The sequence below is a fragment of the Zootoca vivipara genome, chromosome Z1 (genome assembly GCF_965207765.1).
Source record: "Zootoca vivipara chromosome Z1, rZooViv2.hap1.1, whole genome shotgun sequence".
In the NCBI taxonomy this organism is placed as follows: domain Eukaryota; kingdom Metazoa; phylum Chordata; class Lepidosauria; order Squamata; family Lacertidae; genus Zootoca; species Zootoca vivipara.
This window is the reverse complement of record NC_142583.1, coordinates 25,088,588-25,116,459: the sequence shown is the minus strand read 5'-3', so window position 1 is coordinate 25,116,459 and position 27,872 is coordinate 25,088,588. Positions and strand designations below refer to the sequence as shown.

Sequence of the window (27,872 nt, the reverse complement as noted above, 5' to 3'; positions counted from 1 at the left end):
GAAGTGAAACAGAGCATACAGCACATCAGAATTTTTCAACTGCCATATTTCTTAGGTTTTGATTATTTAAGGTGCCATGGGGAAACCACTTCTATATTGAAGTTTAATGGAACGAAACTTCACTATTAAGTCATGTATACATTTTGAACTGTTTCACCAAAGAAGCAGTCATGTGGCTGACCTGTTGAAGTGATTGATGACAATTTTCTGAAAGTCATTGCAAAGGCACTCAAGGTAGTAAGCATGGGATCTGTTGGTGGTGGGGCTGATGCCATCTCTTCCCCACTTAATGCTCTTTCTGTAGATGTTTGTGTGACGAAGCTGTAAAGACAAGCCTAGAATGTTGGCATCATCAACCACCAAAGCAAGCAAACAACTGTCTGAACAATACTGAAAAGGATAACTGTTTGAATCAGAGAAGTTTTGAATGTTAAACTGAGCCTTTGTGCCTGAGTAAGATTAACTTAAACCTGCTTAATCTTTTTGTAGTGTAAGTTCTTCATACTTATAGCTCACACCATCCAAGTGTCCCTATTTTCCAGGGAAGTCCCTGATTTCTGATTTGATCCCAGAATGTCCCACATTTCCTTATGATGTCCCTGATTTCTTTGGAGATATGGTGGAGGATATGGAATTATCTGATCCCCAAGCTGTCTGAAGACAATCCTATATGGGGATTATTATTTTTAATGTTTCATGTTTTATTATGTTTTTTATATATGTTGGAAACTGCCTAGAGCGGTTGGGGCAACCCAGTAAGATACGTGGGGTATAAATAGTAAAATTATCATTATGAAATGGGACGTCCCTATTTTCATCAGAGAAATGTTGTAGGGTATGTTAGGTTATGTCCCAGGGCATATTTTATAGGAATAAGTTTCATTTAAACAGTACTGTTTCATTAGGAACATGGCCACCCAGTGTTTAGAATGCAGTATGAGATTTTGAGTAGCACAGATCTAGCTGACGCTATTTCTTGAAGGATAACTTGTATGCAAAATAATAATACAAATGTTTTGTAGAATAGTGTGTAAGAAGGATGAAGACACAGCTCTCAAAACAATCAGATCTTTATTCTAGCTCTGAGTCCAGACTGAACAGTAGCTTAGCCAACTGGCTTATATAGTACTCAGTAACTTGCAACAGTAACAAACTTCCCCTAGCTACCCAATCCGTGAACAGCACTCTCAATCATTCATTTGCATGTTGTGGACCTGAGTGAGAACTGCAGTTAACTTAATACAGTACATAACACCCATTGTGGACCTGAGTGAGAACTGCAGCCACAGTGGGCAGGGTAAGAACTGCAGCCACAGTGGCCAGAAGGAGTACTGCAGTTAACTTAATACATAACATGTTTCATTGACTATACTGTAGTTTATTTCAGCCTAGCAAATGAAGGTGTTTCTTTCAAGCTTTATTATGTTGAAGCAGTGCCATGTTCTGGTCTGAGATCGCACAGAAACACGCTGGGAAAGAAATCAATGAAGACCTTTCCTTTGAAAATGGTAAGCCATTTCTGTCAATAGCATAGTTTGAAGCTCATGCTGAGAAATGCAAATAAATGAAAAACGGTGCTTCGTATTCGGTTCCCTCTAGTGTGTTTGGGGTTAGAGTGTAGTAGCTTTATATATAAAAGATGAAGCGATGGTATTCATTTTGTCAGGTTTTACCTGTTAATTAAAGGCTCTGCTTTGCTTCCATCATTTTCAGGTCTAGAGCATGGCTCAAGACTAATCAGTGACTAATGACAAGCACAGGTGGCAATAAAGATAGGAAGAGGAACAAAGCTTTAAAAAGTGCATATTGTGGGATAACTGTGAAAGATTACAAATTCAGATAACAGGATTAAAATAAATTAAAATCAAGGCCGGAGGGGGGGGCAGGGTGAGGTGCTGAAAATGTATATAATAGTACTTAGAAATGTTTTCTGAAAAAAAAGTCCGAATTGGTTTTCTGAAAACAGGCAGAGTATACACTTGTTATGTAGAATGCAGTGGTAGACAGAGTGAGAAAGGCTTTCTTCATTTCCTCATGGATACAGTATTGTGGACAGCTTAAGAAAAAATATTTCTTAAGTGGTGTTCAATACATTTTGCCCGAAGCAGCTGCACTGCACAGTTCAAGAAAGAGACCCCAGGATTCCCTATGCTATGTTATAGAGCAAGGTGGAGAATCTTGGGCTCGGGAGCCAAATGCAGCCCTCCAGGCCTATTGATCTGGCCTTAAGAACTTTCCCCAGGCCATATTCACTGGTTCAACTGCACCCCCCACCCCCAAGTGTTTTGCCTGGCTGGAATGTGCCCTTGCACTTTGATGGTTCCTCTTGTATGTCTGGTCTGGATGGAGGATAGAGTAGGGTTACCAGATCTCCCTGGATTTGCAAATCTGTCCCCGGACAAATTCCGTCCCTGGAATGTCCCCAGATTTGCAAATCTGTCCCCAGCAAATGTTGTGTCTCGTGCACAACAAATCATATGGGGACTTCCGGAGAGGAAAAATGGTGGGCGCCACAGCAGCGAACAGCTCCTGAAGCTAGCCAGAGCCAACTGCGCTACCAGGCTGGCTCCGGGCTACTGATTGCCGCTGCCGCCGCCGCCGCCACTCCCAAAGGGGAACTGGGACATCCGGCAGTAGTACAGATCTCCTGCCCTTCCCCCTTTGTTTTGATTGATCGGGGGAGGCTCAAGAGTTGGGGGTGGGTAGCCTGCCATTGCCCAGTTTTTTAAAAACTCTGCGCTTTTAAGTTTCACAGGGTATGAAAGAAGGGCTTTGCACCTTTATACAATATGCATGTGTGCTTGGGCCCAGGATCTTTTGCCTCACAATCCCCACTACTGACTCCCTGTTGCTACTCAGCTTCAAAAAAAAAAAAAAAGTGCGCCCGGATTCATTGAAAAAAGTCTGGTAACGATAGGATAGAGAGAGATGTGTGTAGAAATTTGTCTACTGTACAAAGGTAAAATTTACATCTGTCACCCTGGTCCCACCCACAACTGGCCTATGTCCCTAGAAGGGAATATTGCCCTTGCACTGGAAAGGGCTTTCCACCCTTGTTATAGAGGATGATGTGGTACAAATCTCATATCCCATCATATGTCATCAGGGCATCTTGAGATATTTTCAACCAGAATATCCATTTAGATGCTTCTATAGGTAGCCCAGGCCCTATGTGGCTGACCACAACCAATGATGTTCTGAGCAACTTACCCTAGAGTGAATGCTTTTCACAAAATTCTGATGTGCTTCATACGTTGTTTTGTTGATCTCTGCTCTTAGTGGGTGAACGTCAATATATTTTGGTGCATGGGGACTTGACAGGCTGGACTGCAGATCTGTGATGTCTCTTTTGAAGCAGTGACAGTGATCCTCACACTTTCCCTGGACCTGGAATCCTTGATCCACTTCTTGCTGCAAAACTTGCAAAACAGAAATAATTCTATTTAAACTACTCAAGTAAGCCACCACCCATATAATAAAGCAAAACAACATGCTCCTCATGTATTGGACACCTTCCCCACCTGTTCTGAGCAGTGTGGTGGCAGCTTCTTGTCCAAGAGCAACTGCAGCATATTCTTGAAATATCTTATGCAGTTTCTGAAAAGACGCCATCCATTTGTTCTTCGCTTGTTGCCTGCGAGTAGGATCATTGCTGAGGATATCTCGGTACACTGTGCTGTGCAGACAACATGAAATACATGAGCAAAGAAGGTGATCTTCGAAATGTACAATTCGCCAGCTCCATGAAATGTTGAAGAGCAGCCCCACAGATATGTTCCATTCACAAGTGAGTTTTGGATGGTTGAAAGGAAGATGGGAGCACAAGTCAACAGATCAACGATACACAAATGCCCATGATACACAGAGCATAGTGATTCATAGCACAGGGCAGTGTCTCCATTTTATGGGAAGAAAGTTAGGAGAATCCCCTAATAAACACACAATCCAACGCCTAATTTCACCTCATATTAGCCATATATTATGGTCTATGGTCTCCATAAGCTTCCAAAAACAAATGGGGGAAAACGATGCTATTTTTCTAGAAAAAGAGGTGCTGGAATTTACCATGAGCACCTCCTTTGTTCTCTTATAATGGCAATGGCACCCACCTAAGAGGTTCCGGAACTGAGTTCCAGCAAGTTCTGGCTGAGAAAAAGCCCTGGGGAGCAGTAGCCAGCACAATTTAGAAAAGATTTCTCTGTCCCTCCATCCCGCCCTATAATTCAAGCACTGGCTTTTAGCAGATGAAACAGCAGATATTTCTGGCATAGAACAACTGTCTCTGGATATAATATTCATGGAATAAAGTGACAAGAATATGTATTTGCATGAGGAACTGTTTAGGTTCATTTCAATCTCAGACCAAACTGCAGTAGACATAGCCAACACATGCTTGTTCATGGACTAGAGCTCAATAAAGGCTTACCCATACTTTCCGTTAAATCCAGACCTAGTTCCATTTTCAATTTGGTCTCGTGCTGGGGGTTCCCACGAAATTTTGCCTCGGATTTTTACTCCAGGACAGGCCCCTGAAAACCAGTTCTTTCCCACTCATTCTCATAGTCTGCTGTTCAGATTGTCTCCACCTCCTGCTCTGCCCACTCATGGCAGGCAGCTGGGTTGAGCAATGACATTCATTCCCCCCCCCCCCGGGGGCATCTTTATACTAGACTCAAACATTCAGACCTGCACACAAACAAAGCACCAGCAACTGGGGGTGGCTGGGTTGAGTCTCCACATTGCTTTCCTTTTTCATGTTAAACTCTTTGCTGGCCGGCAATAGCCAATTGAAGTAAATGGCATGCAAACCTCCGAAGCAGTACTGGAAAGGGAATTTGTTTACAAACAGAGCAAAATGGACACCAAACGCCAGGAAAAGTAAACAACAGTTGTCCCGACGCCTGTGGGTTTTTGCCAAGCTTCTATCATTTAATAACCACAACAATAATGACAATAACTAACCAAATAGGTTGAAGTCTGTAAACTGCAGGGATGTAGTTTTCATCCAACCTGTACCAGCAATCCAGAAGTTGAAGTTCTCTCTCATATTCAGCTACAGTCTTTTGGGTGAGGAGAGAAGCATTAGAAAACTCCTGCCCATTAGAATTCATCATTTCATATTCCTTCTTGCTGTTTGTCTCAGCTTCAGGTTCTTCCGTTGAGACACTAGGGCTCGGGGCATATTGATTAATATCGCCTTGGATTTCATTCCTTTTATCTACTAGAGTTTCTTCCCTCAAACCACTAGCCAAACTATGCTTTGACTTTTTGTTACCCAGCTTCATTTGTTCAACTGTGGCTTTGATCGCCTCTAAATCTTCCTTGGCTATTGCTGCTGGGAGAGAGGGGTCGTCATGCTTCTGCCCAATAAAAACCTGAAACAGAAAACCAAAGGAGAGAAAATTGGCTTACAATGGGACCAATAAAGCCTTGGTGCATTTAATGTTTTGTGAAGCCAGTATACTGAGGCTGCATACACACATTCAAAGCACATCTGTTATTCCTTACAGAGTTATAATACACAAAAAATGACAGTGCCCAGAATTCTCCGAGGGTAAAAACATGCTTCAAATGTGCTTTAAATATATAGTGCATAAAAATAACCTAATGAACTGAGGCAGCAGAACAGTAACCTAATGAACTGACTGCTACTAGGGTGTTCCAGATAGAGGGGCGTAGCTAGCTGCTCCGGTACCCGGAGCGGCAGGGGCGGGGCAAGCTGCCTATGGGGGCAGTGCAGCAACCAGCCTAGGGGGCGGGGGGGCGGGCGAGCTGTCCACGGAGTCTGCCTGGCAGGCACAAGCCCCATGCTGCTGTTTTGGGCAGCATGGGGCCCCGAGCCACTGCATCACTCCCAGGAGAGACACGTGGCTTGGGTGCGCTGCAGGCCAAACCCTGCGGTAAGTGCCGCCCTCCGCGGTGTGCCATTTTGTCACCCCCCCCTCAGGGATGACACCTGGGGCAGACTGCACCCCCCTTCATACATCCCTGCCCAGATATATCCATTTTTGTTTTGATATGGACTCCCCTCTTTTTTTCCATCCAATGACTTATGAAATGGAAAAACTAGGCCCTGAAATGGCATTTTAAAAACCCTCTGTGTGCTTAACATATTGCAAATTCCATCTGAACTTACGACAAAGGTTTGGAATCCCAACTGCTGGCATTTCCTTAATGTCTTCATATGTAGGGAAGCCATGTTGTGATTGTTAGTGATGCCATCTTTTATCCCCCACCTCAGGTCCACCATCCGGAAGTCGTAGCCTCTCTCTTTACAGTATTTGTACAGCCAAGGAAAGGACTTTACCATTAATGCATTTCGTTCTACTTCTGAATCTGATTAAGATAATAAAGCAAGCATATTACCTAAATCAATTTGTTGATTGAACGCAACATTTTTAGAGCATGTGGAGATATAGAAGCAATTGGCAGACTTTCAGTATATGATTTATAGGCTCGCTGCAATGTACAAATAAGGTGCTTATTTGAATGGAAAGGGGACCGGGTTCTGGACTCTAGCGTTACTAGTTATCATGACTTTTAGGAGCATAATTTATTTCACAGGCAATTGTAAATTCTCAGCACACACTTTTCAGAATAACTTGCTAAGCAATATCTGGTGTATTTTTTTGTTCTTTTGATCACTTACATTTGCAAAAAAAGAGAGAGCAGAAAATGGCACAAGCAAACTACATTAAAATTTTCTATAATGTGATTTGCTTGTGTTGTTTTCTGGTTTTGTGCAAATCTGAGGGATGAAACAAAAAAACAAAAAAAGTATAGTTCAAGAGCACTCCAGAAATCAGCATGGCCGGAGAAGGAATGAAAACACTGAGGAGATAGTAGGTGAGGAAAGGCGAGTAGCAGAAAGTGACAATTTACTTACCCACCCCAAAACACCAGCTTATACCACAATAAATATGTTAGTCTTAAGATTATTAACACAAAATTCTGGTCCTCTTGGTTGTACCTTGATAGCCTCCACAGATATAGATCATGAAGATTTTCCTTTTGGATAAACACGGAGAATTGATTTGTCCTCTAATGGCAGCTGTGTTTGTATCGCCATCTGAAGACTTGCATGGATAGAATCTGGTTTCTTTAGTTATTCCCTGGTCTTGAAGCAAATGAACACTACAGGTTTTTACTGTTTCAGTCTGGTTTTTCAGGTGAGGTAGACTGGATGATGAGGATTCACAGACAACAGCTCTGTCTGCTTTATCTTCTGAACTATTTACATCTGATAAAGTTAGAGAACCCAATAGCACACTTCTCGATAAATCCATTATCCTTCTGTTGATTTTCTTTTCATCAGTTGTCTTGGTGTTTTCTGAATGGTGGGTTTCTTCACTTGTTTGCCTTTGGAGGAGCCATTTGTTTGTATACATTGATTTCTGGGTTTCTGTTTCCTTGTGTCTGGAAATTACAACTTTTTCAATCAATTTAGTGGTTTTCTCCCCATCCGGTGACTCATTTGAACAAACACTTAAACTTGAATAGTGGCATTTTATCTGATTTATTATGTTTGCCTCCGGCTAAGAACAAATAAATGAACAAGCCCACAATTAGTTAGATAGCCTTTATAAACTGCCATTTTAATTGCATATACGTATACTGTTGAGCATGCATTTCTCTGTATCTCATATACACACAAAATGCCCATTGACGTCTGCAGCAGTAGTACATATAAGAGATGCAAGATTGGAAAAAGAGGCTTATATCATGCTTTGTTGATTTTAAAACTACCTAATTTTAAAATGCTTCACATTACACCAGGGTTAGCAGACATGATGCCCTCCAGATGTTGTTTGACTCCAACTCCCATCCGCCCCAGCCAGCATGAATAATGACCATGGATGATGAGAGTTGTAGTCCAACAACATTGTCCTCTGCAAGGATCTTGATCATACATGGACAGCATGCATAGGGAGAGGAGAGACCAATACAATATCTGTTATTGGCATCACCTGGCACTGCAGAATAATATAATTATAGAAACATCCTAGTGGAAGGCTGCAACAACCTGTGCAGTGTTGTGAGATGCTGCACAGGCCAGCACAGTCTCACACCAGGCTATGCCGGTCCCCACAGCGTCTCCTGACACCGCACAGGAACGCCCTCCCGTCAGAAGTCAAACAACAATTTGACTTTTAGAAGATGTCTAAACAGCGGCCCTGTTCAGGGAAGTTTTTAACTGATGTTTTATTGTGTTTTTAATACTTTGTTGGGAGCAGCCCAGACTGACTGGGGCAACCCAGTCAGATGGGCGGCATATAAATAACAAAAATCCTTATCATTATCACCATCTGGTGATTTGTGTCTTACCCTTAGAATAAACATCTCTGGGTTTCTCACATGTGATTGACTTTTATCCTCTGATGCGTGTCTCTGGGTTTTAGCAAAATGGAAAGACGTGCAGTGCTAGTGAGAAACAAAGCAAATGTTAGGGACATTTTGTTTTCCACCCCTTTCAAAAAATTTAAAGGCAAGTAATTACCTACCTTTAAGTGTTTTCTCACTTGCATGTCTGTTTCTTCAGTTATTTTCATGTATGGTACATGCCAATGACATTTTTGTTTCTAAAAGTAATTTAATAATATAATATAAAAATGGTAAATGAGCGAATTTACTGATGATGAGGTATTACTTTAAATGACTGCTCTTCCCCTTACAGAGCTGATTTCTAGTGTAGTTTAACAATCAATGCCTATTCCCAAGGTACTTGGGGAATTGTAACTCTGTAAGGAGTTGGGGTCTCCTAAAACTCTCAGTACCCTTAACAAACTACACTTCCTAGAATCCTTTTGGGAAAGACATGGCTGCTTGAAGAGGTATGATACTTCTTTAAATGTGCAGTACAAATGTGGCCAGAGAGATGTAAATGGGCCAAAATTTGTGAGTCTTTCAATAATGTTTTGACCCCACAAAAATTTCTTTTTATTGCCCCACGGGTCCACATGAGAACACAGCTGATGAATATATACATCATGTGAAATTTTACTTGTAGTATCATTGACCTATAGAGTTGGAAGGGACCACAAGGGTTAACTAGTCTACACCCTCCAACATTTCTCTGATGAAAATAGGGACGTCCCATTCCATAATGACAATTTTACTGTTTATACCCCACACAGCTTACAGGGTTGCCCCAGCCACTCTAGGCAGCTTCCAACATATATAAAACATAATAAAACACTAAACATTAAAAAAACACATTCCCTATACAAGTTTGCCTTCAGACGGCTCAGGGGTTGGATAACTCCATGCCCTCCAACATTTCTCCAATGAAAACAGGAACATCCTAAGGAAAAGTGGGACATTCCAGGATCAAATCAGAAACCGGGATAGCTTCTCTAAATCAGGGAAATAGGGACACTTGGAGGGTCTGCTAGTCCAACCCTATGCAGGAATCCTTTTGCCCTACATTGGGCTCAAACCCATTAAGAGTGTCATGCTCTAGCGACTGAGCTATAGTGACGGTTCTGTTCACATAAATGGGAAGAAATATATTTTCTAACAGTGATTCTTAGCTTCCCTGGGATTAATGATACTCATGCTGAAACCAGAGTTCCTAATGATTAATAGTAAAGGTAAAGAGACCTCTGACCATTAGGTCCAGTCATGACCGACTCTGGGGTTGCGGCGCTCATCTCGCGTTATTGGCTGAGGGAGCCGGCATACAGCTTCCAGGTCATGTGGCCAGCATGACTAAGCCGCTTCTGACAAACCAGAGCAGCACACGGAAATGCCGTTTACCTTCCCGCTGTAGCGGTACCTACTTATCTACTTGCATTTTGAGGTGCTTTGGAACTGCTAGGTTGGCAGGAGCAGGGACCGAGCAATGGGAGCTCACTCCGTCGCGGGGATTCGAACTGCCAACCTTCTGATCGGCAAGCCCTAGGCTCAGTGGTTTAACCCACAGCGCCACCCGTGTCCCTTATGATTAATAGTACTTCTATTAATAGTACTTCTATTTAAAAAGCAGGAAAGTTATTGGGTCTCCTTTGATTTCAACTTCCTTTAAACATATGTCTGCATCAGTGTGTGACAACAAGGCTTTTCTTTGCATGTTTTAGGATTAAGCTATTCCTTAGGTTATTAAACCATTCATGCTTTGGGAATACACAGCACCTCATTCACCTCACCATCAAGGCAGAAAAAGTAACTCACCCCAGTCCATTTTGAGCAAATATCCTTGCACACATGTTTCTGTGAATGTGACATCTGTGGGGAGAAGAACAATCCTTGGAGGCTTTTAGAGTGTCCTCGGCTATGCAAATTACTGGAAGGCTAAAAAGAAAAGTAAATCCATGTGGCAGGCTTGGTATAATCCCTTTCATTTCATTTCATTTCATTTCATTGATTTATTACATTTCATCCAAAGATCTCAGGGCAGTTCCCAGCATAAAAATACAAAAATACAAAATAAAAACAACAATACAAATTAAATAATTATATTAAATTAAAGCACTACCGTATGTACTTTAAAAATATTTTATTTGATTACCCAGCTATTCTTAATATTCCACAAGCTAACCGATGGTGTCTTCAGACTGACACTTTATTGTGGGAAGGGTTCAGTCGTATACTGGATGTTAGGTTTGTACAATTAAAGTGGATTTAAATGCTCTGTTGCCCTAGCACAACAAATCCACTTAAAAAGAAAACCAGATATTTTGCACTATGGAAAGTGATGAGGAAATGTATTTACTGTAAAAATGTGGGATGTACAAAGGATGAATGGAAATATGTGTAAAGATCCTACAAAACAAATCAGGAAGAATGCTCATAACTACCCCCCAATAAACCAATCAAGAGGAATGCTTAATTAGATTGGGAAAAGTCTAACCACCACATATGCTTTGTGCAAGCAAATCTGGATGAATGCTGAATAAATAGGTTGTCTGGAGGAGCATCAAGTTACATGATAATCAACAGTGATAGAAACTTAGGTTGTGATTCCTAAAGAAACTCGATTAGGGAGTAAACCTCACTGACCACAGTGCAATTTACTTTCAAGTAAGCAGGGCTAGAACTCCACCACACATAATGAAAAGTGCATTACTGTTAAAATACTTACAGTCACAATTTTATCCAATCGTTTCTTATGAATTGAAGGTAAAACAATTGTTTCTTTTTCACCCTGTAGGAAATACAGCATAAAATTTTGCTGTGCCTCAATTTTGCAAACTATGCATTCAACCAAAGCCAGATAAAAATAATGTCTGTTGTTGCAAGACTAGAAAAGTCTACATAGGCTCTGGAAATGGTGTGTACCAATTTTATAAAAATGAATCTGTATCTGTATACAAAATGCATAACAAAATAATACTTTATATAATTTCTAAGTAAAGTGTTTGGACCACCCCACACTCCGAATCCAAAGGAAAGTGTTCAGAAACTTTAGCTGGCCCAGAATGCTGCAACCAGATTATTGAGTGGAGCAGGTTACAGGGAGAATTTTACTCTTTTGTTAAACAACTTCGCAGGCTACTTGTCCATTTCCGAGCACAGTTGAAAGTGCTGGTTATGACCTACAAAGCCCTATGTGGTTTGGGCCCAGGCCTTCTGAAAGATTGTATCTCCCTATAAAAGCTTACCCAAAGATGCTAAGATCCTCAGGTGAGCATCTTCTCTTGATCCCATCATGGTTGGTAGTGACGCAAGAGAGAGCTTTTTCTGTGGCCGCTTCCATATTGTGGAATTCCCTCCCAAGAGAAGTTAGACTGGCTCCCCTCTTTGCTACCCTTTCCCCTGCAGGCTAAGATCTCCTTATTCAGGCAGGCCTTTGAAAATTAAGGTGCAGATGAGATCACTGGGCCGCAGTACCACCAGATAAATGAGAAGTGGCTTTGGTGCATGGAAGTCTCCGCGTGATCTCACAGGATCTCACTGAAATCCAGAAGTTGCAGCCGTGCAACTCTGGTTAGCAAAGCCAGAGGCAAGGTCATGTGTGTGGTACATGTATTGGGCAGCCGCTTGCTATTTCACCTCAGGCGGCAAAATAGGCTGAGCCTGCTTCTGTGTCTGCATGGGCCTAGGGCACATGCACATTTCATGCCAGCTTCTAATGGTTTTTCTAATGGTCCTGATGATATTTGATGGTGATTTTGTATTTCATTGATTCATTACTTTTGTAAACACCTAGATGACTTTGTTGATAAGCAGCATAAAAATGTTGTAAATAAGTAAATATGATACATTACATCTATTCTCCCTTTCTTAATCTCTGAGAATTTAACAGGAAGACTGGGCACTTTTAAATTGAAACGAAGTTACAGAGGAGGGAGTATATATGGCCTCTAACAATATAAAAACTAGCATACAAATTCAACAGCATATTTATTTTGAAGCAACAGTTTAGATAAGGAGATCAAAACCTTTCAATATTAAAAATTTGTTGAAATCTGTGGTGGACCTGTGAAAAAATCAAAAGCTTCTGGAACACAGTGTATGATGAGATTAAAAAAAATGTTTAAGTATAACTTTATGAAAAATACAGAGGCTTTTCTACTAGGGATAATGGACACAGGTATAGCAAGAGAAGATCAGAAAATATTCCTCTATGCCACAGGAGCAGCAAGGATCCTAATTGCTAAAAACTGGAAAAAAAACCTGTGCCAACAAAAAAGGAATGGGGCAAGATAAACTGTTAGAGTACAGTATATTGAATTGGCTAGATTAACACAGGGAATTAGAGATCACACTAGACAAGAGTTTCGAAAAGCATGGGGGAAATGCAGAGAATGCTTCACAAAACAGTGCCCTAAAATACATACATGGACTTGTTTTAAATACCCTAATGACTGCAGGAGACTTTGTGGATATTTAAGTTATAATTAGAAAACCTTAATAATTATTCATAAAGGAAACAGTTTATAAGAAGTAAATAAGGCCAGACACAGGATAAAGGAAGTCTTTTATTTGGTTGTTTATATTGTTGTATGCTATGTTCACTGTATGTTATGTTCACATTTAATGAGGGTGGATTTGTGTATTGGGGGTGGGGGGGTTGTGTTATGTTGTAAATAAAATTCCATAAATAATATATATATATATAAAAGAAATATGCTGACAGTTTTGAGTTGAAAATAATACAAGGGTTAGGTAGCTTTCATCTATGCTTTTTAACACTGGGGTTCTTACACAGCCCAGATAGCCCCTCCAAAAATGTGAGGGTGAAATACAAAGTTTTAGAACAGAAACTAACAGAGTAGAACTAGTTTTAAATTACAGTTTTAATAAAATATCTAAGATTTACTCAAAAGGTACTTACTGTATGTAGAGTCTTCTGATACAAATTTCCTTTTGTGTAAGCTGCCCACATGGTTTTTGCACAGATGTTTAATGTGCAAATGTAGAAAGTCAGTTTAGGGGAAAGTTTTATTTCATTGCCTCTTGGGTATTGGCAGATTGTTTTAGCTCTCTCCTGAGCCAAGAATCAGTTAGTTGTACTCCAAAACATATACGGTAACCAAACATCTTCTTATGCTTCCTTCCAAAGTTATAATTTTAGTAAGAAGACAGCAGGTCACAAATAGCATTACAGGTACTGCTGCGTAACTGAGAGTATTATCAGCCAATCATAAACTTATAATTTCACATTTCCTTCATTTGCCTTTGAGAAGTATAACATGTCTTTACAAAATACCCATGGCGTAGTAGGATTTTCTCTCCCGCAGCAAACTCTTCCAAATAGCAGACAAAAAACCCATTACTCTCCCCAGTGCTATGTTTCTTCTCTTCCTCTTGGCGTATGGAAGTGATTAAGTTTACTGATTCCCAGGCAGCACTAAGCCATAGCAACATACAGTGGCAAAACCTGTTTGACTTGCCATTCAGATTTTAGCCTCCTTTTAAGAGCTGTTGGCTAGAACAGTCAGCTCCAAAGCCAAAGAAAAACATGGAAAGAGAAAAAACAAGCCAAATAGATGAACATTATTAATGGGCTCATAAGAATGTGTTCAGCACTCGACATGAATCTCTACCTTTATTTATTATCTCACTTTATTACATTTAGCTTAAAACAGATTCCTATACAAATTGTTGCGAAAAATAATTAGGCCAGTTGTCTGGAGTTTGTTAGGTGGCTGGTTTTTTGCCGGTAGGTAACAATGAACAAATTTATTAATTATACAAAATCAATCGTGCTAGATTGAGCCGCAACAATTGTTCCCCAATCAGTAGAGTTGAAATGGCTCATCAGGATAGTTGACTCCTAGACCACAGCCTGCCTATCACACATGGTACAGCTTTATAGAAGACAATAATATTCTTAGGCAGCCTCCTGTTGTTTTAGACTACAGGTCCACTTACCTTAAATGGTAAAGGTAAAGGGACCCCTGACTGTTAGGTCCAGTCGCGAACGACTGGGGTTGCGGCGCTCATCTCGCTTTATTGGCCGAGGGAGCCAGCGTACAGCTTCTGGGTCATGTGGCCAGCATGACTAAGCCGCTTCTGGTGAACCAGAGCAGAGCACAGAAACACCGTTTACCTTCCCACCAGAGCGGTACTTATTTATCTACTTGCACTTTGATGTGCTTTCGAACTGCTAGGTTGGCAGGAACAGGGACTGAGCAACAGGAGCTCACCCTGTTGCAGGGATTCGAACCGCCAACCTTCTGATCGGCAAGCCCTAGGCTCAGTGGTTTAACCCACAGCACCACTGATACAGCACCTCTTACCCCCACCATGATCTGGTAAGGGAAAGGGTATCAGAGTTTCCTCCCAGGCTGGTGCAACCCCAACATTGGTCTGGAAGTGAGACTACAACTCCCACTAGCCCCAGCCCAGATTACCATTGGGGTGGGCTATTTTAAGATATTTTAATTACAAGGAAAGTGCAGAAGCAGAGCGTGCCCTACAATGCAACACACAACTAAAGATCAGCCGGTGTGTCTGAAGTATCCAGATATCCTACCTTTCAAGGTTTTCCTTCAAGAGCCTACCAATTCTGACTTCATGTCAAGTGGCATCAGAAAGGAGACAAGCAATTCCGGTTTGTTTGTTTCCCCCCCAACTGGTCTATTCAGATAAATTGTCATGGTAACTAAATTTCTACTCTGCATAAACGAGCAACTGAGTTTCCTCTCCCTTGGGGAGCTATTGAACAAAAGCACTCTATTTACCATAGCTGGCAGTCTCAAATGTGAGTCCCGTTCCCCCCATCAGCAGAAGTACAGGTGCTCACGACAATGATGTCAGATGTTTAATATCTGGATTCATTTCATAGAAATTACTTTTGTGTAAAAGGCCCAATTTATGTAGGTATTCACTGCGGTAAAAATTACATAGCCGAGTGCCTGCATAGCCTGTTATTTTTTTGTGATGGCTCCAATTAAACTTCTTTTTTAAAAAAAATAGTTTTTATTGTTTAAAATCAACAAAGCAACAAATACACACTTACATATAAAAAGGAATAATAAGGTGGGGAGAATAATAAGGGAGGGGAAAAAGAATCAGCGATACAATGAAAAAGATCGATAAAAAAAAAGAAGAAAAAAGAAAAAAAAGAAAGAAAAAAGAGGGCAAAAGAAACCCTTATTCTTCCAATATTTCGTCAAAACTTATCCTCACAGGTTTACAGAACAAATAAGAATACAAAACAAATACACTCATCACATCTACATATAGATACTTCCTGTCCCTTTTGTTGCACACTTTTCTATATCCTATGTTTCACAGGCTTATATTAATAATATCTCTTTTTTCTCCTCATTATTATTCTAATCCTTTCTGTTCCTTTCTGTTCTAAAGAAGTGCAAAATTATATAACATCTATTTGTAGAAAGGTGGGAGTTGTCAAAATATAATTTGGCCTGTGATCCAATCTGTTGATCATGCTATTTAATTTACTTATTTGGGAGGATATGTAGGTTTTTGATCCTATACAGTGTTGATTCTCCAGTGGCAGGGGGTTGGGGAGAACACAAGGAACAGGCTAAACTGTTTCTGGAGCAGTCTTTCTCTGCTAAAATTACCCCGCTCTCATCAGTTTTCCTTGTTTGAAATGGTTATTTACAACAGAAACATTCCACCAGTTTGCTCACAGCCTCAACACTAGGACATCCCATGCATTTCTTTTATTCTGTGTGCTACATGCCAACTCATCCGCTGTTGCTGTATCTCCCCTTCCCCCTTCCATGACTGCTATGTTCTACCCACACTGTTCGAGGCAGCATGTTACTGGGAACCACAGGTTGGGGGAGCTTGGTTGCCAGTGTTATTTTTCTAGAATAAGAGGTGCTCACCATGAACGCCTCCCTTGTTCTCTTATAGTGGCAATGGCGCCCACCAGAGAGGTGCTGGGACTGAGTTTTGGTGAGTTCCATCCGGGGGGGGAAACACCACCCCCCAATCTTGTGCTCATGTCCTGCTTGCAGCCTTCCAGTTGGTCACTGTGAGAACAGGATGCTGTGCTGCAACAGGGCTCTTCAAGTGTCTTGTAGCATATTGTTACAGAAACACATAATGCTGCCCAGCCAACCTGAAGCAGGTTGAAGTCACAAAGATTTTAATAGCAGACTGAAATATGTGCTGAACTCCACAGTTGAAGTTTCTGCTTAACTTTGGCCCACTGTATGCACAGGGCCTAAATGCAAACAAATACACAACACAGCAGATAAATATATATTTATTTAAACCCCTCCCTCCCCGCAATAAAAATTAGATGGCATTAAGGCTCTATTACTATTTATACAGTAAAGAGAACTTTTAGATACAAGACGGCACATCTATGCAAAATTCCATTTTATCTACCCATTTGGTGGTTATATCCATCTCTTTATTCATTAACATATACAAGAAAACATGACAACTCCTATTTTTCCAAAGGAAGAAAATAACAAACAGAAAAAAATGGTGCCCAGCATTTAGTGCTACCTTTTGAGAGGAAAAATACAAACTACCATAAATGCATTTCCAACAGAGAAAATGTACTGGTGTGTTAGTACTACGTACCGGTACCTATTTTTTCATCAGTTTTTCATACAGTGGAATTCTATGCAGGTTTACTTAGAAGTTCTGAGTTCAATGAAGTGTACATCCAGTGTGTTTTGGACTGCAGTCATATCAGAATTCTAATTACCCATTTAAAAATAATATTATCAGAAGTCAAATTATATTTAGCCCATCAACTTTGTGTATGAGTGAAGAACAGTAACTTCATTGATAAAAGGTAAGATTCATTGCTGTCAAATAACTGGTTCTGGATTGAATAGGAGTTTCATTTGTACTGGGAAACAGCTTGGGATATGTTATGCTTGTAAAAGAGGTGGGATGATTTGGCTGAAACTGGAGGAACTCAGCAAGTAAGGCTTGTGGATTTCAATATTCCCCCATAATTAATGACCTGACGAGGTCTGTGACCACTGGAGCATTAGCTAGAGCAGGCACCCCCAAACTGCGGCCCTCCAGATGTTTTGGCCTACAACTCCCATGATCCCTAGCTAACAGGACCAGTGGTTGGGGAAGATGGGAATTGTAGTCCAAAACATCTGGAGGGCCGAAGTTTGGGGATGCCTGAGCTAGAGTTACAAAGTGCATCCCAACAATTCACTAGCTTTCTATGTTGTTGTAGTCGTAGTAGTTTTTATTGAATTTATATACCACCCACTTACCCTAGTTATGTGTTGATGTAATAATAAATCAAGTACTGTAGTAGAAGGGTGTGTACAAATGGGACATTGCCTCTACAGTGGCTACCGGCAACCAACCAAAGGTTTATGGGAAAATATTCATGGCCAGGGTGAAAGGAGCTGGGAGAAATGATGGCATTCTGGGGCATAACTTTATTTTATTTATTCAACCAAATTTGAAAAACTGCTTGACTGTAGTAAAACCTCTAAGTAGTTCACAAGAACTATTAAAATTATCAACAAAAACAGTTAAAGTCATTAAACACATTTAAAGTTAATTAAAATCAACTGTAAAAAAAGATTAAAACACCTCAACTTCTATGCAAGGCAAGCAAATGTTTAAATAGGGCTATCGGCTCATGAACCGTTGACCCCCATTGGCTGTAGCACTGCCCTGCCTCAAGTATGTCTATACATGCAGCTCTTTTCCAGCCTCTTCTGCTAGGATATTTCATCCAGAGATTGAACTTGCAACCCAATGTCAATGAAGCTTCTGCTATCCCATTCCACCAAGTTGCAGCTCCAAATGAAACAGACGCACCTAGTCTATCCAATTGCATCTAAACATTGTTTGGGGCAGTGATTGCCAAACTTGACCCCCCAGCTGTTTTGGGACTTCAACTCCCATCATCACTAGCTAACAGGACCAGTGGTCAGGGATGATGGGAATTGTAGTCCCAAAACAGCTGGAGGGCCATGTTTGGCCAACACTGGTTAGGGAAAGGGTGTGTGTCATAGCATAGGTTGTTGGGTAGCTGCAAAAGCCACATTGTGGGTCTGACTTATGCTAATTCCTGTGGCAGGCAGTGACTTCATTCTATTCTGTCTCATGTTACAGTTCTCCATCCCAACAAACTACCAGATAACTCCTGATGCTTTCTGCTGTGAGCTCCCTACCATACTGTTCCTCCTTTCTTGCCTCTGACTTCTCCATTAGCAAAAAACTCTTTTCTCTCCATGGAAGACACCAACATATAAGCTATGTGGAGTGTTCCGACAGTTGTCAGTGCATGATCACTGATCCCAGAGCAAATCGCAAATCTCGTTCAAGGGCCCACAATTCTCAGAGCCCATGGATCTGCTCACTAGTCTATTGGGTTGCCAATGGAATGGTTCTCCTTTCTTCCCTTCTTGTTTGCCTGGCAAAAGTATTGTTGTTGTAGGCTGTGGATTGGCAGAAGATTTAATCCCTGTCTGAAGGGAGGTCTGGTGGTTGTAGCTTCTGCCTACTGCTACCTCCCTGCAGCATGCAGAGGTGGAGCCATCTCTCTCTAGTTGTACATGGGACACCATGTGTAATGGCTCAATCTCATATGAGTGCATTTGTTCTTTGCCATGGGCTGATAACCGATGCAGGGACTGTACCAATGCAAGGGCATCATTAGTGGCTGGTAGGCAACTGCAGATTTGCCATGGGAATAAAAGTTGATACCTTATCTTTTGTACCTCACGATCCTGTTTTGCTTTCTAGGACCGTGACTATATTACAGCTGGGAAGCTGTGCTAGAGGGAGACCATGGGATTAGGTTGAAAAATGCATTTAAAGAATACCACGGTACAGGAAGATCCAATATTTTTCCAAAATTTGGCCTGTCATTGTAGATTTCATCTGAAAAGCTGGATAAGTAATGAATAGTATTTGAAATAACACTGAAGCAGCTATGCAAGAAAGAAATACAAAATAAGACTAGCAGCTAGAGCATTAGATGATTCACTTTCAGTTTTGCATGATTTAGTACAGGGTCAAACAGTATAAAAACAAATTACATATTGTTATATTCAGAGTCCTGATAGTTGACATCCAAATAGAAGGAGACCATCTTCAGCCTAATTTCTTTAAAGGCAAACATGTGATATGAAGAAAGTGATTATGGATAGAAAAAACATTTCCCTCTAGGTAAGCACACCTTTTCCGATTACAATGTGTGAGGAACTGTCGTTTTATAAAATGTAAATGAAAAAAGAGAGAATATGGCAGTTGATTCCAAACAGTGTTGCAGTAAAAGTTGATGTTTTCCTATATCAGTGTCCTCCTATTCATCATCCTTGGAGCCAGTTTTGCTTAGCTGAAAAGAAGATTCAAATATTCAGAAGCTTCCATTTTTCTTGGCCCCAATCTGCAGATTTTCTGTTAACTTTTTCTATCTTAAAGGCAGGTATCTGTGACTGGTACTGCTAGTATTTAGAATGTCACAAAATTCAGTAACTGCCAGATTTACTGCCAAAACGAAGAGAGATGCTTATACAAAAGGCTGCTGAAAGGGTTGGAGACACATAGAGTGAAAAAAGGAACCCTGAAAGTACGAACCTGGGACTATAGCACTGATCAGAATCTCAGTGCATGGAAACAAAAAGGCAGGCTATGTCTTGGCTTGGGGCAGTTCATCAGATGCTTTGTGGCAACCTTAATGAAACTCAGTAGACATGTTTTACCACTTATTAGGCAGCCCTTAAAGTATTGTTTTTTTTAATTAACATTAGATTACTACAAAGTTTTATTTGTTGTGATTCTTCTGTGATAGTTCCTTCACACATGGAAGCCATCGCTTAGCACTACAGTCAATGGCCTTGTTTGCATATCACTTTATACCATGGTGAGCTTAGCTGTAGTTTAAAAGTGAATATGCAGTGTGATGAAGTACAGGGGGGAAATTAGGCATTGGTTTAAAGTGATATGTGAAGCAGGCTAGTGTACAACATAATTACAACAATGGAAGAATGAAAGCATGCAGGGAGATGGCAATTCCACATGTGGGCACTGAACTTATTTGTAAACAGTTAACCTGTATTAATCACACATTTACAAATTCTGGGAACATCACACAATATTTTGATTTCCACTTTCTTGCATATTCAATATTATACCATCAGATTTGGTTGAAAAGCTCTAACAATTACTATTCTTTTCACGAAAGTGGTAGGCTGGTTAGCCAATACTTCTGAATTTGTTTAAAAAAATATGTGGACATAAATCAATAGGATTTCTTTTCATGTTTAGGATAAGTGCTCTAAAAACTTATCAAAAGGGGAAAGTATCCCAAATAATCTTGGAATTAAAGATATCTCAAAACTAGTACAACAATTCAGGAAGACTGAAATACTTACATGCTACATAAGGAGAAGAAGAGAATCCAAATGCCATCCATGTCCAAAATGGTTAACAAAAAGAAGGGAAAGGGAGAGAAACAGATTAGACAATGCTGAAGTCTCTTAAATATATATGTATTAAATAATTTTCAACTGTGATGTATGTTACCTTTATTACATCAACCCAATTCCATCCTCGAGGAAGCTCTCCTTTGTGATCTATTCAAAACACCACAAACAAGCTGTTAATTTTCAAATTTTAATTAATTGTTTCCTGGTTTGCAGCAAACCACAGCTTGCTGCGAGATTCAAAATGCAAACTATTATTTGCAGCCACACACTAAAGAATTAAAAGGGGTTCATAAGGGGAGTGGGAAGGAAGGAGGACGTGAACAAAGGGTTCATTCTCATAGGGCCAAACCATGGTTTGATCTTTTTATGGGAGCCAATTCAATAACTACTGAAAGATTAACTGTATGGACACACACACACACACCAAAGCTTTCATAAACATTTTATTATTAAAGCACCCGAAAAAGCAAAAAATCCTGCACATTTAAAAATATAAACATAATATAAAACATTGGTAAAATCCTGTACTTTGACAAATATTTGTTAAATCTTCTAATTCATACAATAACAAAATGCATCTTTTAAAAAATCTAACAAAAACACATGAACTACACCATACACACCTGTTTTATCTGCTAACTTTCGTTTTTGTGTTTTGGTCAATTGTTCCTTTTTCTCTTTTTTCTTACTAGTTTGTGCTGCATCTGGATGTCCGGTTGAGATGCAGTTGTTCAAAGCTGTCTAAAAAACATAATTTGTTAATAAGGTATTTCTGTAATTTATTGGCACTTTCTCTCATCCCTTGGGTTCCCATCTAGTAAAGATCCAACAGCTTCAGATTTTCATCTATACTTTTCTACACTGGAAACTTTGCATTTACTGGCTATGAAAGCTCATTATGAGACAAGTATATTAGTGTTGTGACTTATCATAATCCTTGTTGACAATACATGGGAGTTTTATATATTGTAGCCAGTGAACAATATACAATTCTAGGTATGATAATTCAGCCATTTTTAGTAACAACATCCAGAATACCGATTTGTACCTGAGGCAAACAGTTACTAGTTTACTATAGGAAAGTGAAGCTTTTCTAGAAATGTGAACTTATTCTTGCAGTGGCAGTTTGGCACTAACTTCTTAATATTTGGGGAGGGGGGGGTAGAAACACTAGTATTTTGAGATATATAAACAAGTTATCAGCTTACCGCAGTATTAATAGGTTGGTTTTCCATGAACAGCTCTTTATTATCTTTAGCATATTCAAAAATTGTGTATGTCATAGAGGTACCAAGGTTAACTTCAACTTCTTCCATTAATTTGTTCAATATACTTTGCTTTATGGTGGAGGCTCTAGGAGAAATCATAGAACTTCCTTTTAGGGATAGATGCAAAAGAAGGCTATTCCAGAAGGAAAGCTACTTCTTATAATCTGGACTACTTACATAGAGTTATTGAAGAATGCATCCATAGAGATGACTGGAGCAGTTTGAGGGTATGTTTCTGGCCATGATATTTCTATCAGGAAAGCTTTAGGGTCTCCATTTTCACCTATCTGGAAAATATTTACAAAGCATGGCAGTGTAAGAAGAATCCAGAAAAATCCCCCCGCCCATTTTTTAAATCAATGGAAAAAATACTGAAATATATTTGTTTTATAACAAGGATCCTTCACTGTTGATTTTTATTATCATCATCATCCACAGAACTGAGTCTTCAGATAAGATGACTGCAACACTAATTGATACAAATGTAAAATATTACTTCACAGGAATCCATGTAGCTGCCATTAGGAAACAATAATAAAAAAGACATTTGCTCCATAGGTAACTTTCCTCATTCTGAATAAACACAGTATCATTACTGTTTAATTATTAATTCAAATTGTTCTTAATTCAAATAATTATTGCTTAAATCAAATGAGATTGCTGGATAACAGCATGAATCTGAGCTCGACTTCACAAACTGCATGCTGTCAATCCTATGAAAATGAATCTGGCTATTGAAGCTTAAAGTTAAATATTCCTTCATTCACAACTGTATTAGACAAGTGGTGTACTTTTTTCTTAATAAATTTGTTACCCACTTTTCCTATAAAATAATCCCAAAGCAGAGTAAAATAGCTAAATCACAGTAAATGCATGCAATTAATCAATAAATCAATTAAAAAATCAGTAAAAACAATGAGGTACCTCCGATACATGCATATGACTTGGAAGAATTGGGACTCAGTTCAAGTCAACAAAGATTACTTTTCTGTAATAAAACCTCATGCAAACTCACCCTATATTGAAAGGAAATGGGGCTAAGTTCCCTAAAACACTCATCTCCTTCATAAATAGAACGTAATGCTTCTAGCTCCATCTGAAGAAAAGAACAAGAAAACTATTAATATTTTTAAAACCTAAAGAGAACATTTGCACAAATCTTTAAAACACAAAATAGTCCTAAGAGGAATGCTGCGGGAAAGGGCCAGAGATACTTCGCCAGTAGTGGTTTTGGTAAACTCCTATTTGCTTCTTAACCATTTAAATTGTGTACATCTGTTTAAGTATTAATATCTGATATTAATTTCATCACTTTCAATCTTAGTTCAAAATAATTCTTAAAAAGAGAACATTAAATAAAAAAGGGTTTACTACTACTACTACTACCGGTACTACTAATGATAACACCAACCTAGAAGAGGGACCCAGGTGGCGCTGTGGGTTAAACTACAGAGTCTAGGGGTTGCTGATCAGATGGTCGGCGGTTCGAATCCCTGCAACGGGGTGAGCTCCCATTGCTCGGTCCCAGCTCCTGCCCACCTAGCAGTTCGAAAGCACATCAAAGTGCAAGTAGATAGGAACCACTCCGGCGGGAAGGTAAACGGTGTTTCCGTGCGCTGCTCTGGTTCGCCAGAAGCAGCTATGTCATGCTGGCCACATGACCCAGAAGCTGTCTGCAGACAAACGCTGGCTCCCTCGGCCTATAGAGCGAGATGAACGCCGCAACCCTAGAGTCGGACACGACTGGACCTGATGGTCAGGGGCCCCTTTCCCTTTACCTTTAGAAGAGGTGTATTATGTTGGGTATGAAATAAAAGAAAGATGATAAACAATATGAATATTTTTTAGGAACCAATGTTTTCAACTACAGGGATTATTATCCAAAGTGCACTACAATCAATGAGACCGAGGTTAAGTTCGCAAACTGAGACACTACTTCCGGTTTTGCTGAGTTCATAAACTGAATAGTTCGTAAACAGGGCTGTTCTTAAACTGAGGTACCACTGTAACTTTTTGATCCCTCCACTTATGGACAATAGTGCCTTGTGTCATATTTCAAGCTACTTTGAAAGTCTCCCCTGTGTCCCTTGCTTCAGAACCAATTTACTATGTGGCCCGGGAGACTGCTGTTTTGAGAAACAGAAGCCCAAAGTTCCATTAGGCATATACTCTCTAATGCAGTTTTTTAAATCCAAGGCAAAGTTAAGAAAAGAAAACATGAAAATACATATTATATACAACAGATAAATTTGGATATTTGTATTTATCTATAGAATTGACAGAATTATTTGATATGAAGAATACAACAAAAATTATGTTCCAAATCCGATGTTTTCATAACTGCTGGGTTTTCTACTGTGTAGCAAAAGTAAAGATGGTGGGTTGTCTTTGTGAATGTAGATGTGGTGTGTGTGTGTCTGGTCTGAGTGTGCGCACTCTACCAGCAAGCTATGGTCCCCCCAAGCTATGCTCCCTTCCCGCTTTCAATCAGGGCAGAGGTTTTCAACCTTTTTGAGTCCACGGCTCCCTTGAGCGACTACATTCTTTCGGCGGTACCCCTGTGGGGCTCAGAAGCCCAGTTATGTCACCCTTTGCATGCAGAGCAGGCAGCCTCTCACCTTTTTGAACATCCTCCCTTGTGGAGTGTTCCCTCAGCCTCCTCCTCTCCCCTCTCCTTGGGAGTCCTCTGGGCAGCGAATACTGCCGCCCCTGGTCTCTGAGCTCCCCCCCCCCGCCCCAAAGAGAGGTGCCTCCACACACTGCCCCATAGAGGCCTGGGACTTGTCTGTCCATTCCCAACAGCAAGGGTTGGTGGACAGGCTGGCTGGTCTCCCTCCCTCCCTCGCCCGCTTGCTTGCTTACTCTGAGGCTGCTTCAGCTCCTGGCAACCAGCACCCCCTGACCAGCCCCAGAGGCAGCATTCGCCTGAGGAGCTTGTAGCCAGGTCTGCCACAACTAACAGCTGTGCAAGCCTTTGGGAGGCTGAGACACGAGAGGGCATCAGAGGATGAGGGGAGGAAAGAGAGACAGATGCCAGTGTTGCACCCATGGCCATCATTCAAGCACCCCATGGTGTCATGCCACACTGGTTGAAAACCACTGAATCAGGGTATTACCTACTTGGTGTTGACAACTGTAGTGAGTAAATTACCAAAATTATCCTGAGGTTTTTAAGCATGCTAACTTCTGTAATGTAGGGGTGGGCCTATGGGATTCAGTTTGTTTTTTCACTAAGACTCTGAGAACCACTAAACAGAAGGAGGTGCAAAATAGTGGTTTAGCAAGGCAAATCTGTTCAGAATTAAGGAACAGGATGTCTCTGCACATAAGCTCTGCTCTGGAACTTGAGATTTGGATTTGAACCCTTCTGCCCACTCTAGCAACACATCTCTTCCCCCCGCCCCCAGCAGCCTAATTTAGACTTTGTGGCAATGGCGAAGGACAGGTTAATAGTTCTTGCTATTGTCAGGACACTTCAGAGTCCGGAAACCTTCCGGACCTTCTGCAAATCACTTAGACATCCAGACTAGCAGCGGGTGCTAGTCTAAATTCTGCCCACCTCTGGTCTGTTCATAGAACTGGAGAGTTGGAAGGGACCACAAGGATCATCTACTGCAGGCATCCCAAACTCGGCCCTCCAGACGTTTTGGGACTACAATTCCATCATCCCTGACCACTGATCCTGTTAACTAGGGATGATGGGGGTTGTAGTCCCAAAACATCTGGAGGGCCGAGCTTGGGGATGCCTGATCTACTGCAACCCCCTGCAATCCAGGAAAATGCAACTGTCTCATATGGGGATCGAAATTGCAACCTTGGCATTATCAGCACCGTTGCTCTAAGCAACTGAGCTATGCCCATGTTGCCTGGAAAAGCTTTTGGCTGCGGCAGGCAGAAGCGCAACAGGTGACGCGCCTGCCCCGAGAGGCAGAGGGGGGAGGGGGAAGAACTTCGCCTGTTGATTCTCTACTTGTGCAGCGGATGAAACTGCCCTTCTTCTCCCCGTCATCACCAAACGCCTCTGGAAGCCCAACCTTTCAATCCTTACTCACCTCCTGGTCTTCGTTCGCCGTCATGGCGCGAAACCGGAGGAAACAGGACCCCACCCCCCAACCAACCCTTTCACTGCCCACCGTCCCTCCTCCCAGGTGATCGCGACGCCTTCCTCTGTGCCACTGGCAGCCCAGGGCGAGATCCACGCAGCCCCGACTGATCCCGACAGCCGTCTACCCGTGCGCGTGCGCCGAAAATGACAAGGGGGAGGCGGGGCCAGGGCACCCGCGTTCTCACCACCCTTCCTATTGGACGGGGGGGTCTACCCTACCGCGTCTTGTTCCCGGCTGGCTATTGGCCAGGCTCTTTCAGACACGCCCTCTGTCTCGGTTCCCTTACTCTTTCCTGGTCCTCATTGGCTCCTCGTCGAACTCTAACGCCGCCCCGCCCCTGACCGCGCTCCAATGGTTTCGTCCCTTGATGAGTCGCGGCGCTCATTGGTCAGCTGGAGACGTCGCTCTCAGCTGGTTTCGCACCCCCCACCCCCGTCTTGTTTGCTGGTTTCCTCAGTCAGGCCTTGGGCTGCTGCTGCTGCTGCTTGTGGACCCTTTCCACTTATTTCCTCCGTGGTTCGGTCGGGCCTTTCTCATGGACTGCGCCGCCGGTGGAAGTTGAGCGGGGCCGCCTGTGGCGCTGACGGAGAGCTGCTTCTTCCTCACCGTGCAGCGCAGGTGCGGGTGGAGCGGGGCCGGGCAGGGCGTGGTGGGCTACGAGGGAAAGGGGAGGCGGGAGGGTCAGGCGCTGTCAGCTGTAGGGAGCGCCATGACTGGCTCCAGGAGGGGCCGCGGAGGGAGGGAAAGCGCCGGCCAGTGGCCTCGGGCGAACAGGGACACCGCCTAGAAGCTCGGGGAAAGTTGGGCGAAACCTGCTAGGAAGCCGCTTGGTCATTCATGGCTAAGCCACAAATTCATTTCAGGCTGCGGAGTAATCGGTTTGCAAAGCTAAGCAGGGTCCGGTATGGTTTCAGATTGGATGGGAAACCGCGTGTTGAGATTTCTGGGGTTGGACTGGATGACCTTTGGAAGTTTCTTCCAACTCTACAATTCTGTGATTCCATATACTGCTATCTAGGTGGTGGAAGCTGTGCCTCTTTAAATCCTAAGATTTCATTTACTCTTGCATGTCGTATCAGCTAATATTTGGGAAGAATTTAGTCAGAGGTATTTTTATTTTATTTTAGCACAGGTGTTTCTTTCTCTTAGACTATCGGTGTCCCAGAATAATGATGAATGTATCTGAGTAACAGACCAGTTCGTTGACAATGTATAGTTACTGTTTCAGATTTCCCTGCGAACCAACCATAACGATGAGCCCTTCGCAATGGGACTTTCCTGTGGAACTATGCTGCCGTCCTATGGCCTTCGTTACACTCACGGGTTTGGATGTAGTGTATAATGCTGTTCATCGGGCAGTTTGGGACGCCTTTTGTGCAAACAGGAGAGCAGACAGAGTACCAATTTCTTTCAAAGTACTCCCTGGGGATCATGAATATCCTAAATGTAGGACAAAGGTATTGCTTTTTGTTTTATGTTTGGAAGTAAAGGATTATGTCTTGATTGTAAAATATATTTAATATGAATTACTTGCTATTTGCAGTTATTCCTGTAATTCTTTGAATAATTAGTTTTCCACTTGAACGTTAATTGAATGCTGGAATCAGCATAGCTAAAGGGGTACTTTCAAAAGGAAGCATATAATTGTAGCTTAAATCTAAAAACTGAGTTATCATATAGGCTAGAAGCCTTATTCTGTATCT

The 27,872-nt window shown here is 41.5% G+C and overlaps 3 protein-coding genes across 10 annotated transcripts in view; 1 reads left to right on the top strand and 2 right to left on the bottom strand.

Moving 5' to 3' along the window:
* LOC118084041 (NACHT and WD repeat domain-containing protein 2-like) overlaps nucleotides 1-13,777 on the bottom strand; it is a 38,650-nt gene extending 24,873 nt beyond the window's left edge. For 4 of the 6 annotated variants that reach the window (XR_015947884.1, XM_088661062.1, XM_088661061.1 and 1 more), the window contains exons 1-11: nucleotides 13,277-13,776; nucleotides 11,081-11,143; nucleotides 10,171-10,290; nucleotides 8,502-8,579; nucleotides 8,326-8,421; nucleotides 6,971-7,535; nucleotides 6,137-6,336; nucleotides 4,963-5,375; nucleotides 3,522-3,676; nucleotides 3,211-3,419; nucleotides 182-321 (exon numbers count right to left, since the gene is read on the bottom strand). Coding sequence is in view for 5 of the 6 variants with exons in the window: in XM_088661062.1 (XP_088517188.1) it covers nucleotides 182-321; nucleotides 3,211-3,419; nucleotides 3,522-3,676; nucleotides 4,963-5,375; nucleotides 6,137-6,336; nucleotides 6,971-7,535; nucleotides 8,326-8,421; nucleotides 8,502-8,579; nucleotides 10,171-10,290; nucleotides 11,081-11,143; nucleotides 13,277-13,327 (2,090 nt within the window). In the remaining variant the exon portion in view is untranslated. Of the gene's footprint in view, nucleotides 1-181; nucleotides 322-3,210; nucleotides 3,420-3,521; nucleotides 3,677-4,962; nucleotides 5,376-6,136; nucleotides 6,337-6,970; nucleotides 7,536-8,325; nucleotides 8,422-8,501; nucleotides 8,580-10,170; nucleotides 10,291-11,080; nucleotides 11,144-13,276 lie in introns of all 6 variants that reach the window. The other 2 variants (XM_088661065.1, XM_088661063.1) reach the window with 2 other exon arrangements.
* Nucleotides 13,778-16,617: 2,840 nt separating this feature from the next.
* Nucleotides 16,618-26,305, bottom strand: RWDD4 (RWD domain containing 4). Its single transcript, XM_088661067.1, has 7 exons — nucleotides 26,116-26,305; nucleotides 23,079-23,159; nucleotides 22,241-22,350; nucleotides 22,004-22,148; nucleotides 21,419-21,536; nucleotides 20,893-20,942; nucleotides 16,618-20,744 (listed from the first exon to the last, which is right to left on the bottom strand). The coding sequence occupies exons 1-7, from the start codon at nucleotides 26,137-26,139 to the stop codon at nucleotides 20,631-20,633; spliced, it is 642 nt and encodes a 213-aa protein (XP_088517193.1). The 5' UTR covers nucleotides 26,140-26,305; the 3' UTR covers nucleotides 16,618-20,630.
* Nucleotides 26,306-26,561: 256 nt separating this feature from the next.
* TRAPPC11 (trafficking protein particle complex subunit 11) overlaps nucleotides 26,562-27,872 on the top strand; it is a 72,131-nt gene continuing 70,820 nt past the window's right edge. For all 3 annotated transcript variants that reach the window (XM_088661057.1, XM_060278734.2, XM_060278735.2), the window contains exons 1-2: nucleotides 26,562-26,787; nucleotides 27,398-27,626. In XM_088661057.1, coding sequence (XP_088517183.1) covers nucleotides 27,423-27,626 — 204 coding nt within the window. In that variant the 5' untranslated portion in view covers nucleotides 26,562-26,787; nucleotides 27,398-27,422. The remainder of the gene's footprint in view (nucleotides 26,788-27,397; nucleotides 27,627-27,872) is intronic.